Here is a 13,567-nt window from a genome sequence, read left to right on the forward strand (position 1 = left end):
TTCCACTCTGGAATCGGCAGTGGGTTAAGCATTCCAGCCGGCTTCTGATGTTCCAGCTTCACCCTCTGACATATTTCGCAGGCTGACACGAACTGTGCCACTTCCCTCTTCATAGCTGGCCACCAATACACTCCCTTCAGATCCTGGTACATCTTGGTGGCTCCAGGGTGAACACTGTACCTTGCATTATGAGCCTCTCTCATAATGTCTCCTTTTAGCCCGATGTCATCTGGTACACATAGTCTATTCCCATAGCGGAGGATCCCCTTACTGTCGAACCTGAACTCACTGTTTTTGCCTGACTGAACAGTCCTGGCAATCTTTACTAACTCTGGGTCCTCATGCTGTTTCTGAGCCACCTGCTCCAGAAACACGGGTGTTACTTTCATCTGCGCAATCAAAGCACCTGTACCAGACAACTCCATCAGTAGACCCTCATTGATGAGTTTATAAAATTCCTTCACCACCGGTCTCCTCTCTGCCGTGATGTGGGATAGACTGCCAAGTGATTTCCGGCTTAAGGCATCAGCTACTACATTAGCCTTACCCGGATGGTACTGGATCTTGCAATCATAGTCACTCAACAGTTCTACCCATCTCCTCTGCCTCAAGTTCAGCTCTCTCTGGTTCAAGATGTGCTGCAGGCTCTTATGATCTGTGAAGATCTCACATTTTACCCCATAGAGGTAATGCCTCCACATCTTGAGGGCAAAGATAATTGCTGCCATTTCCAGGTCGTGTGTGGGGTAATTCAACTCATGCCTCTTCAGCTGTCTAGAAGCATAAGCGATCACCTTACCATTCTGCATCAACACACAACCCAGGCCTACTCTGGATGCATCACAGAACACTGTGAAATCCTCATTGCTGTTTGGCAGAGCTAACACTGGTGCTGAAGTCAACCTCTTCTTGAGCTCCTCAAAGCTTTCTTCACACTGATCGGTCCACTCGAATCTCTGATTCTTTCTGGTTAATCTGGTTAAAGGAGCTGCAATCTTAGAGAAGTCCTGAACGAACCTCCTGTAGTAGCCAGCCAAACCCAAGAAGCTTCTGATCTCTGTCACTGAGGTGGGTCTTGGCCAGTTAGTCACAGCTTCAACCTTCTTGGGGTCCACTTCTATCCCATTCTCTGACACTATATGCCCCAAGAATGATATGCTCCTTAACCAGAACTCACACTTGGAGAACTTGGCATACAAGCCATGTTCCCTCAAGGTCTGTAATACAATCCTCAGATGTTGGGCATGCTCCTCTGCATTCCTGGAATACACTAGGATATCATCTATAAAGACAATAACGAAGTGATCCAGGTACGGTCTGAATACTCTGTTCATGAGGTCCATGAATGCTGCAGGGGCGTTAGTTAACCCAAACGGCATTACAAGGAACTCATAGTGCCCATATCTGGTCCTGAAAGCTGTCTTTGGTATGTCTTCTTCCCTTATCCTCAGCTGATGGTACCCTGATCTCAGATCTATCTTGGAGAAACAACCCGCTCCTGCTAGCTGGTCGAATAGATCATCGATCCTTGGCAATGGGTACTTGTTCTTGGTAGTGACCTTGTTCAACTGCCTGTAGTCGATACAAAGTCTGAGGGATCCATCCTTCTTTCTCACAAAAAGCACTGGAGCACCCCAAGGTGAGGTACTCGGTCGGATGAAGCCCTTATCTACCAGATCTTGCAACTGTTCTTTCAGTTCCTTCAATTCTGCTGGTGCCATCCTGTAGGGAGGGATAGAGATCGGTCTAGTTCCAGGCATCAGTTCAATCTCGAACTCTATCTCCCTAGCAGGTGGTAGTCCTGGAAGCTCTTCTGGAAAGACATCCAGAAATTCTCTGACAACTGGCACTGAGGCTGGCTCCCTGACCTGACTATCTAGCTCTCTCACGTGAGCTACATACCCCTGACATCCCTTCCTAAGCAGCCTACGAGCTTGTAGGGCCGATATCAGACCTCTAGGCGTACCCCTCTTGTCTCCTCTGAAGACAACCTCTGACCCGTTCTGATCTCTGAACCTGACTACCTTGTCCCTGCAGTCCAAGGTAGCACCATGGGTAGATAGCCAATCCATCCCTAGAATGACGTCAAAGTCTGTCAAGTCTAGAACCACAAGGTCGGCGGAGAGGCATCTTCCCTCAACAAACACTGGACAGTACCGGCAGACTGACTCTGCCACCGTCGGATCACACTTGGGTCCACTGACCCATAGGGGACACTCTAACCCAGAGACCATCAACCCTAACCTCTCAACTGCCCTCGGAGAAATAAAGGAATGAGATGCACCCGGGTCCATTAATGCATACACATCAGAACACCCAATGATGAGATTACCTGACACCACGGTGTTGGATGTGTTCGCCTCCTGCTGAGTCATTGTGAAGATCCTGGCTGGAGCTGATGGACCTTCACCTCGGGAACCAGAAGAAGAGGCTGCCCCTCTCCCTCTACCTCTGCCACTGCCCTGTGTTGTGGCTGGAGCTGCTGGTTGTGCCACACTACCCGAAGCTGTCTGTTGGGGCTGGCCCATGAAAGGTGCTCTAGGACAATCCCTGTGTCCCTCCTGGCCACATCTGAAACATGCATTGGTCCCCCATCGACACGCTCCCTTGTGTGGCCTCCCACACCTTTGGCATTCTGCACCATCTGAGCCTGAACTCGAGCCACCGCCAAATCCTAGACCGGATTTCAGCTTGTTCCAGAACTTGTTCTTCTTGGGCTTCTTAGTGCTACTCCATCTCTTACTACCTGAACTCTGAGTAGAGGGTCCTGGCCCTCCTCTGCCTGGGGTCTTAACCCCTGAAGACTGGGTCACTGACTGCTTCACTGACCCCTCAACTATGGCACTGGCCTCCATTCTTCGAGCCATATCTACCACTGTGTGAAAACTCTCCCTCTCAGCTGATTGAATCAATGAGGAGTACCTGGACTGTAATTTCATGACATATCTCCTGGCCTTCTTCACATCTGTATCTAGAGCTTGCCCTGAGAAGGGTAATAGCTCCAGAAATCTGTCTGTGTACTCCTCTATGCTCATGTCTTCTGTCTGTCTCAGTTGTTCAAACTCAATCATCTTCAACTCTCTGGAACTATCTGGAAATGCCCATCCAGCAAACTCATTGGCAAATTCCTCCCATGTCATACTGTCTAGTCTCGGGTCCACATAGCACTTGAACCATTCCTTTGCCTTTTTGCACTTCAGGGTGAACCCTGCCATCTCAATGGCTCTTCTATCATCTGCCCCTAGCTCATCAGTGATCGTCTTCACTGCTCTCAGGTATTCAAAGGGATCATCCCCTGACTTATATTTAGGAGCATCCAGCTTAAGGTAAGCTGTCATTTTCACCTTACTCCCACTGGCTGAGCTAGGTCTAGGAGGTTGAGTAACTAGGGCTACTGGTTCTGTAGGAGGTGGAGGTGGGGATGCAGCATTCCCCGAGGTGGGGTTTGCTGGGTGAGGATGGAAGGATGAGGGTGGATAGGCTGGGTACTGTGGGTACGGTGGATAGAAAGGTGGATAAGGCATGTGGGTAGGGTAGGGATTAAAGCTGGAGTAATCCGACGTACTTCCCATCGGATACCCGGGACTCTGTGCATAGGGTGGGTAATAGGGTGGAAAACCATACCCCGAGGCCTGAGTGCCTCCTTGTGACTCCCCTGTCCCTTCTTCTGACATGCCAACATCCAGATTCCCATCCCTTCTCTGATCTTCTTCCATAACCTCCCTCACATCTGAAGAACTTCCTCCTCTTTCTGTCCCCCTTCTGCTAGTATCAAAAGACCTTCTAGGGTCCCTTGATACTCTTTCTCTGTTTGTTCTGCATGACATTGCCCTAGGCAATGTGGGAGGACGGGCGCTTGTGCCCTCATCCTCTGGTGGGACTCCTGTCAATCGTGCAGATCGACGAGTTCCTCTCATTCTGTTTCTGAAAAACAGCACATAACTCACAAGCATTAGCATCATATGGTTCATGTGGAGTCACATGAACCTACATCACATACATGGCAAACATAGCATATCATTTATGCGCATGCATATAGTCATGGCATATCACATCATCATAGCAAGACAGGACTCTACATCCTATCCTAGTGGACATGACCTTTCCTATTGTGCTTGACCCTCTAATACTTCTATGAGCCCGACACGCTAGGTCCGACCATGTGAACCTAGGGCTCTGATACCACTCTGTAACGCCCCGGAAATCCGGACCGCTACTGGCGCTAGGATCCAGATCGGCATAAGGCCGCCGGGACCCGTAGCAAGCCTAACATATACCTGTAAACCTGCTTAATCCCATACATGATCAACATCATACATAAAAATTTAAAACTTTTCTTCATACATACTGTCATCAACTAACTCAACCCGTGCATACTCTGAACATATACATAACATAATCCCTCTGTGGGATCTCATCAAACCTTAAAGGCATAATAACCTGTGTTGAGTTAGTTTACATAAACATCATAACATAAGATCATGTATATACAAAAGGGATTAACAATACATTATGGTCAAGCACAACTCTATCCTCAATGACTTCATTACATAACATCATGAATATTTATACATTTCGTCATAATACAATTGTCATTGTCATGTCCACAAACTAACTATTACATACATATGACTTTTCTCTTCTTTTCTTCTCTATCAATCCCGTACCTGCAAACCTGGGGGTTAGGGGAGAGGGGTGAGCTAGATGCCCAGTGAGTAGAACTAAAAAAAAAAATTTAAAAAAACATGCTATAATGGAATGCATCATTGCACAAACATTTCACATCATGGACGGACCGACCCAAAAATCCCTCAGCTCCATGCCCGGCCCTATTATGGGCACCACAGGACTTCGTATTGCCCGGCCCTATTATGGGCACCACAGGACTTCGTAAATCGGAGCTATTGCCCGGCCCTATTATGGGCACCACAGGACTTCGTATACAGGACTAGTGAGTCGTGCAATGTCCCTCCTCATCAACCACAATATAATAATGCAATGTAGCATATTCGTGATTCTAATGCAAACATCCTATATTATAGTCATGATGCATGAAACATGATAAAATATTCACTTTCTTAATTTAAAAGATTAAGTATAGTTCCACTCACCTCTGGCTGACTCTGTCAAACTCTCAGCAGCTGGCTCACTGCTGGGGTCCTTGGTTCCTCGGGTCCGAACCTACACAGGTGGACTCCAATGAGGGACCAACATATATAAACATAACTCTAATATATCCCCCAAAAACCCCCTAAAACATCATGAAAACCTCACAGAAAATATGCATGAAATGGCTGAACAGGGCACCTTCGGCGGCACCTTCGGCGGCCGAAAGTCCCAGACAGAGACGAAACTCAGCTAGGTTCGGCGGCACCTTCGGCGGCCGAAAGTGCCAGACAGAGACGAAAGTCTCTTTTCGGGGGCAACTTCGGCAGCCGAAAGGCCTGCCTCCCCAGCCATGTTCGGCGGCCGAAAGTACCTTCGGACTTTCGGCCGCTGAACCTGGTTTCTGCCAAAGGGCAGAAACTTGGCTCCCTTTGCACATTTCGCCTCCAAATCTATAAATCATGCATATTTTTCAACCAAAGCATGCATATAAGTTCCTAGGGGCCTCAAACATGCATATACCCCATCTACAACACTTCATTCATACACAATCAAGCTACATTGTTCATCAAAGCATCAAAACCATAAACTCATCAACAAACCTAAACATGCATCTCTACCCCATAGATCTTGCATAAAACTTGTTTAAAACATAATGTAAGCTAGAGATCGACTCTTACCTCTTGAAGATCGAGAGTGGAGGCGATCTAACTTGGAGTTGGGAGAGATTGAGCTCCTTGGGTCTCCAAGTTCAAAACTTGCTCAAAACTCGTTTCAAAAGCTTAAAAATTTCAAAGCAAGATGAAGACTTGTTAAAACCATGAAAGATCTAAAGGAAACACTCAAGATCGAGGGAGGAGCGGCGGAGACTCACCTTGGCCGACAATGGGAGAGAAAAAGCTCGCCCGTGCGGACCAAGGGGACCCTTTTATAGTGGCTGGCCAGGCCACGTTCGGGGGCCGAATGTGCCTCCGCATCCATGCAATGTTCGGCGGCCGAACATAAGGTTCGGCGGCCGAACCTGCACTTCCCTCACTTAGACTTTCGGGGGCCTAACGTGCCTCCCAAAGTCCATGCATGTTCGGCGGCCAAAAGTGAGTTTCGGCGGCCGAACCTGGGTTTTTCCTTAAAGAATTTTCATGCTAAAACTTATTTAAAATCATACTTAAAAACATTAAAAACATGAAAACATTTTATAAAAACATGCTTTTACCCTTCTAGAGGTTTCCGACACCCAAATTCCATCGGACGGTGGGAATTCCGATACCGGAGTCTAGTCGGGTATTACAGTAATTCTTGTTCATGTAATAAAAGTATTCGTTTTCCTTTCATCACCATGTCTCTCAAAAGTCATACACCATTGGAATTAATTTACACAGATGTTTGGAGACCATCGCTTATAGAATTCATTGATAAAAATAGATATTATGTCATATTTGTTGATCAATTTTCAAAATATACATGGTTTTATCCCATAAAAAATAAAAGTGATGTTCTTCAAGTATTTTCTACCTTTAAATCCACAGTGGAAAATTTTTTTCAAACCACCATTAAGAGTATTTTTTAGGATGGTGGAGGCGAATCTCTTGCTGTTAAACAATTTCTTAACCACCATAGAATTCAATACTTTCTCTCCCCTCCTTATACCCCACAATGAATAGCACAAGTTGAAAGGAAACATCGTCATATCATTGAAACTGCTTGAACTCTTTTATATCAAGTCTCTCTACTATACAATCTTTAGTCTTTCGCTTGTGTCAGTGTTGTCTATTTAATCAATAGATTACCCACAGGTACACTGCCTTATTCATTTCCTTATCATACTTTGTTTCAGTCAGACACTGCTCTTTCTAACCTTAGAACTTTCGGTTGTCTCTATTTTCCATGGCTGAAATCCTATACCAAACACAATCCTGAACCACGATCTCGCCCTTGTATGTACTTAGGTTTTTCTTTTCAGTATCATAGTTATCAATTTTTTGATCCAATTTCTTCAAAGATTTATTTTTCTAGGGATTTCACATTTGTTGAGCATGAATTTCCTTTTCAGACCATATTCAAACATGCAAATTTCAATTCTTCTCTTCTAATTTGGCATAATCTTGATATACAATTACAGCAGCATGATTAGTCTAGTTCGTCCCACTTAGATGATTCAATCTCATCCTTTATTATTGTCTCCATTCCAAGACATGTGAGTCAACCTTCAAGGAATGTGTTAGGGGAGGCTTCTTCTGGTTCAGCAATGTCACAATTATCAGGTACGTCTTCTTCTTCTCCTTCCACCTTAAATCAAATAGAACTTCCTCTTTTATGTATTGTTGTTTCACCTCAATTAGATGTACAGCATGTTAATAACTCTGCTGAAATTTCACCTCAATCAGATGTACAACCTATTCGTCGGGTAATCACTAGATCTCAGAATAATATTTTCAAACCAAAGAAGATCTTTGATTACCTACCAATAGTAAACAAACCTAGCTTATCTGCAACTGTTAAACAGGCTAGAAACGTTAAGAAGTGGCGTGCAGCCATGGACGATGAATATAAAGCTTTGATTCAAAATCGGACATGAAATTTGGTTCCTCCTAATGATTTACATAATGTTATTGATTGTAAATGGTTTTTTAGGATCAAATACAAAGCAAATAGAGACATTGATAGGTACAAAGCTTGCCTTATTGCAAAAGGTTTCACACAGAGACCAGGAATTGATTATCATTCCACCTTTAGTCCGGTAGTTAAACTAGCGACAGTTCAGCTTGTACTTACAATTGCATCATAGAATCATTGGCAGCTACATGAATTACATGTAAACAATGCCTTCTTACGAGGAAAATTGGATGATGAGGTTTATATGAGACAACCTAAGGGTTATATCAATTCTGAATTTCCATAGGATGTCTGCAAATTTAACAAAGCTATCTATAGGTTGCGGCAAGCTCCGAGGGCTTGGTACATGGCACTAAAGAATTTTCTAATACAATATGGCTTCCATGAATCTAAATCTGATAGTTCACTCTTTGTGCTTCGCAAGGCTGATATTATGCTTTATATTTTGGTTTATGTTGATGATATAATCATCACAGGTAATGATTAGATTGCTCTTACTAATGCGGTTACTACCTTGTCCAAATATTTTTCTCTCAAAGATCTTGGGTTACTTCACTATTTTCTTGGAGTTGAAGTGTCCACAATGCTTGAAGGAATCATGTTATCACAATCGAAGTATATATTTGATATTCTTAAGAAGTATAATATGCATGACTGTCATGGTATTTCTACTCCTATGGCTTCTACTCTGCTTACACTGCAGGATGGTACAAGTTCCACAGATGTGACCCAATATCGTGAAGTAGTTGACAAACTTCAATATTTATCATTCACCAGGCCAGATATCAGTTTTGCAGTCAATAAGTTATCCCAATTTATGCATTCGCCTATTATATCACATTGGCAAGTGGTGAAAAGATTACTTTGGTATTTGAAACACACAATGCATTATGGGTTGCTGCTTAACCGACATAAATAATCTCAATTTTATGTGTACTCAAATGCATATTGGGTTGGGGATCCAAGTGATCGAACACCCACATAAGGTTAGATAACCTTTTTAGGCTCTTCTCTGATCAGTTGGTCTTCAAAGAAACAGAGGACAGTAGCGCATTCTTCAACTAAAGCAGGGTATCAGACTATTGCAGGTGCCGTGGCTAAGATTAATTGGTTGAAAAATCTATTTCATAAACTCATAGGTGGTAACCATTCAGTCTCTACTCCTGTAATTTATTGTTGATAATGTGAGAGCAACATATGTTTGTCAAAATCCAGTACTACATAGTAGAATGAAACATATTGCTATTGATTTTCACTTTGTGAGGGAACAAGTTAATGGAAAGAAACTTCATGTTCAACACATTTATTCAGCGGATCAATTAGCAGACTTTCTTACTAAAGCACAATCTAAATAGTTGTTCTTGTTGCATCGAATTAAGGTAGATGTCATTGAATTGCCACCTAACTTGCGGGGCGTATTAGTGAAATTACCTTAATGTGATATTAGGAGTAGTTAATAGTCACACTTATCACAATTTAAGTTTATATTTTAGATTGACTATTATCTTATCTGTACATGTATTATAAATACACTGTAATCTCTGTTAACCCATATATACAAAAACATGATTTATCTTAATTTCTTTAGTAAGTTCTATCGTCACACCACTTAGTATTGTGCATGCTGTTTTTATGGCCTGAATTTTTGTTAGTTTTGCACTGGTTGCCCTTCTTAAGGAAGGCCTTGTTGGACTCTATGAGGATGTTTAGGGTTTTTTAGGTTGATGGTAGGTTTGACTAGATGTGTTTTGGTTTGATTTTTTAGATTTTTGATTTGATTTCTGGGTTGTATTTTGAGAAGGATTTAATTTGCATCTTTGGGCTGGCTTTTTAGATGTTAGGCTTTTAGGGTTTGTACATCTCGGCCTATATTTAGGCTTTAATGCAATGCTGCATGTCGAAAAAGATATGGGCCTAATGTTCTTAAAAGTGAAAAATCTCTTGTCCGTCCAAAACCCTGACGCAATATCTACCAGGTACACAACACAACAGTCAACAGAAAACCAACCGAAGAGAAACACATTAAAAAAAAAAAATGAAATTCAGCGAGTCGCCGGTGATCGAACTTCAGATACGAGACAAGCTCCTCTCCATCCAGCAGGACAATGCCTCTATGCACGTCGGCACCTCTGTCTGGCCCTGCTCTCTCGTCCTAGCTAAATTCGCCGACCGCTGGGCCCCACCTACCACTGCTTCCGTGCCAAACCCCTACTCTTCCCTCTTCGACTTCCGCTCCAAGCCCCGCCGCGCAATCGAGCTCGGCGTCGGCTGTGGTGCTGCTGGTATGTCTTTCTACCTCCTCGGTCTTGCTGACCTCGTCCTTACGGACATTGCGCCGGTCATGCCCGCTCTGAAGCATAATCTGAAGCGCAACAAGCAAACACTAGGAAAGATGCTGAAGAGCTCCATCCTCTACTGGAACAATCAGAATCAGATCAAGGCGTTAAATCCGCCGTTCGATGTCGTGATTGCGGCTGATGTAGTTTACATTGAGGAGTCTGTGGGACATCTAATCGGTGCGATGGAAGCCCTGGTGGCCGACGACGGAGTCGTTCTCTTAGGATATCAATTGAGGTCGCCGGAGGCGGATAAGAAGTTCTGGGAAATGTCTGCAGAGGTTTTTGACATCGAGAAGGTTCCGCACGAGGATTTGCATCCTGAATACGCGTACGAAGAGAGCGACGTTTATATATTTCGCAAGAAGAAGATATAGATACACACTTTTTGGTAATTTTTGTGCTTGTTTTGAATTGTATCTCCTCGTTGATCTGTGGTAATTGCAGAAGTGAGCGTTTGAATTTATTGTTGTTTGCTATAGTTTTTTTAAGGTCTTATATAGTTGATGACCCTTCAATCAAGTATACAGACACATTGTAAAGTTTTGTTCTGGAATTGAGTTTATTAATATATTGATGCTGTAGTTGTTTATAGCAGTAGTAGAAGAACTTGTGCTTTCAGAGCTAAGGTAGAGTGGATAAGTGATTTACAATGGTTGTTGCTTTGTAATGTGACTGGGCTTAAGTATGATCTGAGTGAGGAGAATTATATGTCAAGTCTTAGTTCTGGAGAGTACTGTTTGGATTGTATATTTGTTGGAGGTCAAAAAGAACATAAATGTTGAAACTTTAGTTTCAAATAAGAAGTTTGGGACTTAATAAAAACTTAGGCGCTCCAGAAAAATATTAACTTCACAGGAGGCTCAATAATCTGCTGAAGTATCTTCAATTCTTTAGTCAAACTTTGTGCAGTAAAGAATAACATATGAATAAGAGGGTGCGATCCACATGGATGAGCTGCATTACACTTTAGTCATGTAGTTAGCAGCGTTAGATATTAGCATATTATTTCTCTGCAGGAAAACTTAGAAGCAATGTGTTAATCATCGACTTTTATTTTATTACCTAATATCATCGGAATGGTGCCTGATTCTGAAAAGGATGTGTCAGTCCTGGGAATTGTTCATCTCCTAATGTAACAAGAGAAGTGTATTGTGCATATAATGCTAACCGTTGTGGGCCAAAGTCAAACCATATCATTATATTGTTGTCCCTCATTGGTGGGCATTGCCATGATTCTTTGGATACATTTATTTCATATTTAAGGCAATGTGAAGTTCAATTCAACAATGTCAACTGGTCTGGTCAAATTCCTTTCTTGTTTTGTTTTTACTTCAGGATTATTGCCTAGATCCAACTATTATCTTTTGCTGTATGCTTGGATGAACTAAGAACTAGAGGTATGAATCAACCAATGTAATCCCATTTTCTGCCTTTGAATCAGGCTTCATATTTCATCTTCTGTATGATCTTACTCTAATAAAGTCTTCTGGGGATCTGTGGTTGCTTGAGTTCCGCAAAGCTTATGGTTGAGCTCTACCTGCAATCAAGCTAACTTCAAATATCCTTAACACTTGCATTTAATTTAAATCTCATATGTTAAGGCCCTGTGTTTCTTAGAATAAAATTTGCTCTGCTAGATGGCGTTTATGAACATTTATTAAGAATAAGACAGTTAATGCAATAATTCAGTCATCTAGCTGTAAGCATCTAAGGAAAAAAGTTTTTTCAATTTGTGACAATACCAATTTTTTCCTTTGGATAATTTTGATTTTATTATATATATATATTTTACTTATAAAAGTTGCACACAAAGTTGTCATAATTTTGGTGCAAGGTGTAATTGTCTGGTGTCTGGTGTCGCTTATCAAACTGACTGAAACTTGTAATGTCTCTTTACACATGTTTGAAGAAGAAACTTATTAAGTGGGGCCCATTTTGACTAAGGAATAACCCAGCATTATGGACAAATCCAGCCAGGCTAGTTGTTTAAGACAGAAGAGGGCCATGAAAATGAGAAGTTGTGAAGTACATGCATGTTCCCAAATCCAACCTAAATGTATTATTCCCCAGAACCAATGATGGAGATCAGAAATGAATACTGAGTTCAAACTAGTAGTGAAAAAAAGGTCTTATGGGTGCAGTAGAGTCAGGAACTTGAAGCTAACATCTAGTGTGTCTAATCTGCATTCATGTCCTAATTTCTAGGTTGTAATATACTGTTCTGAAATTACAAAATTCCTGCTTATAGCCTACATAAGATCATAACTGCATGCCTTATAAAACATTATCCTTGCAATAGCTCCTTGCACATGAACCATGAACTGCTAGTGGAACTAGCGGATAAACATTGACATGATACTGCTGCAATTCTACATGCTACAGTCCACAGTTTGTACCATGATTAGGTTTCATTGGTTCTGCTAAGAGGCCCTGATTCTTGGTATTCTTCTCTAGCACGTGGACAGGACCATTCAGGTAAGTTCGTAGCTCCTTTCCTGGAAACTTGCTGGTATCTAGCCAGTTACAGGTAATGTTTCCTGGTGAGCGTGAGTTGGCATAATCATCATCAGATGTTGAGCCTGATCAGAGAGTCGTCATTCTAGGTGGGGTCGATGAGAGTACTAGAATCTCCTGAGCCTTGTTCAGCTCATATTTAGAGTGCCAACTTCTTTCTCAAGCCTAATGTTTTCTGCTAATACATTATTTAGCTCTTGCTGGATGTTGTTGTACTGATGCTCTTTGACTTCAAGTTTCTGCCTGGCCCTTCTGTTCTGATACCAGATTGCTACTTGTCTTGGTGGAAGTCCTAGTTGGCAGGCAAGCTGGAGCTTGTGTTCAGCTTTTAGCTTCTTGTTGGCATTGAAGCTTGCTTCCAGAATCTGAAGTTACTCTCTTGCGAGCCTTTTCATGCTTAGGGCTGAGCAATTTTCGGTCTAAACCAAAAAATCGAACCGAACCGAACCGATTAAATTCGGTTTATCGGTTCGGTTAATTGGAAAGATCGGTTCGGTTTGGTTCGGTTAGTATATTTAAAATTATTCGGTTTTCGGTTCGGTTCGGTTTAAACATGTTAAATAACCGATCAAACCGAAAAACCGATTTAGTGGCTAGGCCTGAGCCCATGCCCGAACCCGAGCCGTCCCCCTGGGCCTGGCCTATCGTACCCAACCCAACCCAACCCCCCCTCCATCCCTTTCGCCGAACCCCTCCATCCCATTCTCCACATTCTCCAATCTCCCGATTCCCTCCCCCCCGAACCCCTATTCTCCCGAATCTCGATTCGTCCCCCTGGCCTCTCCACACTCTCATAGTCGAATCCGAATCCCTAACAAATCAATCATCAAATCCCATTAATCTCTTTATCTTTCACGTCGATCGTCAATCTTTTTCTCGTCGACCGCTGACCGTCGACCATCAACCTCTTTCCCGTCGATTTGCTGAGTTTCGCCGACGACCGTGGAGGAGTGTACTGATCTCTTGAGAGCAGAGGTACTACCGCTTTTAGCAAT

General features: G+C 42.7%; 1 protein-coding gene and 1 pseudogene across 4 annotated transcripts; one reads left to right on the forward strand and one right to left on the reverse strand.

Annotated features, from left to right (window-relative positions):
* Positions 1 to 9,670: 9,670 nt before the first annotated feature.
* On the forward strand, positions 9,671 to 12,649 carry LOC110627685. 4 transcript variants are annotated; one of them, XR_002489906.2, is made up of 3 exons: positions 9,671 to 10,446; positions 11,394 to 11,455; positions 11,500 to 11,864. XR_002489906.2 is itself a non-coding variant. In XM_021774029.2 (2 exons), the coding sequence occupies exon 1, from the start codon at positions 9,755 to 9,757 to the stop codon at positions 10,430 to 10,432; it is 678 nt and encodes a 225-aa protein (XP_021629721.1). In that variant the 5' UTR covers positions 9,671 to 9,754; the 3' UTR covers positions 10,433 to 10,446; positions 12,513 to 12,649. The 4 variants fall into 4 exon arrangements, 3 of the variants coding, with proteins under 3 accessions (XP_021629721.1, XP_043818162.1, XP_021629720.1); XM_021774029.2 differs by lacking the exons at positions 11,394 to 11,455; positions 11,500 to 11,864 and adding an exon at positions 12,513 to 12,649; XM_043962227.1 differs by having other exon boundaries at positions 11,394 to 11,864.
* On the reverse strand, positions 12,365 to 12,967 carry LOC110627545 (annotated as a pseudogene).
* Positions 12,968 to 13,567: the final 600 nt, after the last annotated feature.

The sequence above is a fragment of the Manihot esculenta genome, chromosome 12 (genome assembly GCF_001659605.2).
Source record: "Manihot esculenta cultivar AM560-2 chromosome 12, M.esculenta_v8, whole genome shotgun sequence".
Lineage (NCBI taxonomy): Eukaryota > Viridiplantae > Streptophyta > Magnoliopsida > Malpighiales > Euphorbiaceae > Manihot > Manihot esculenta.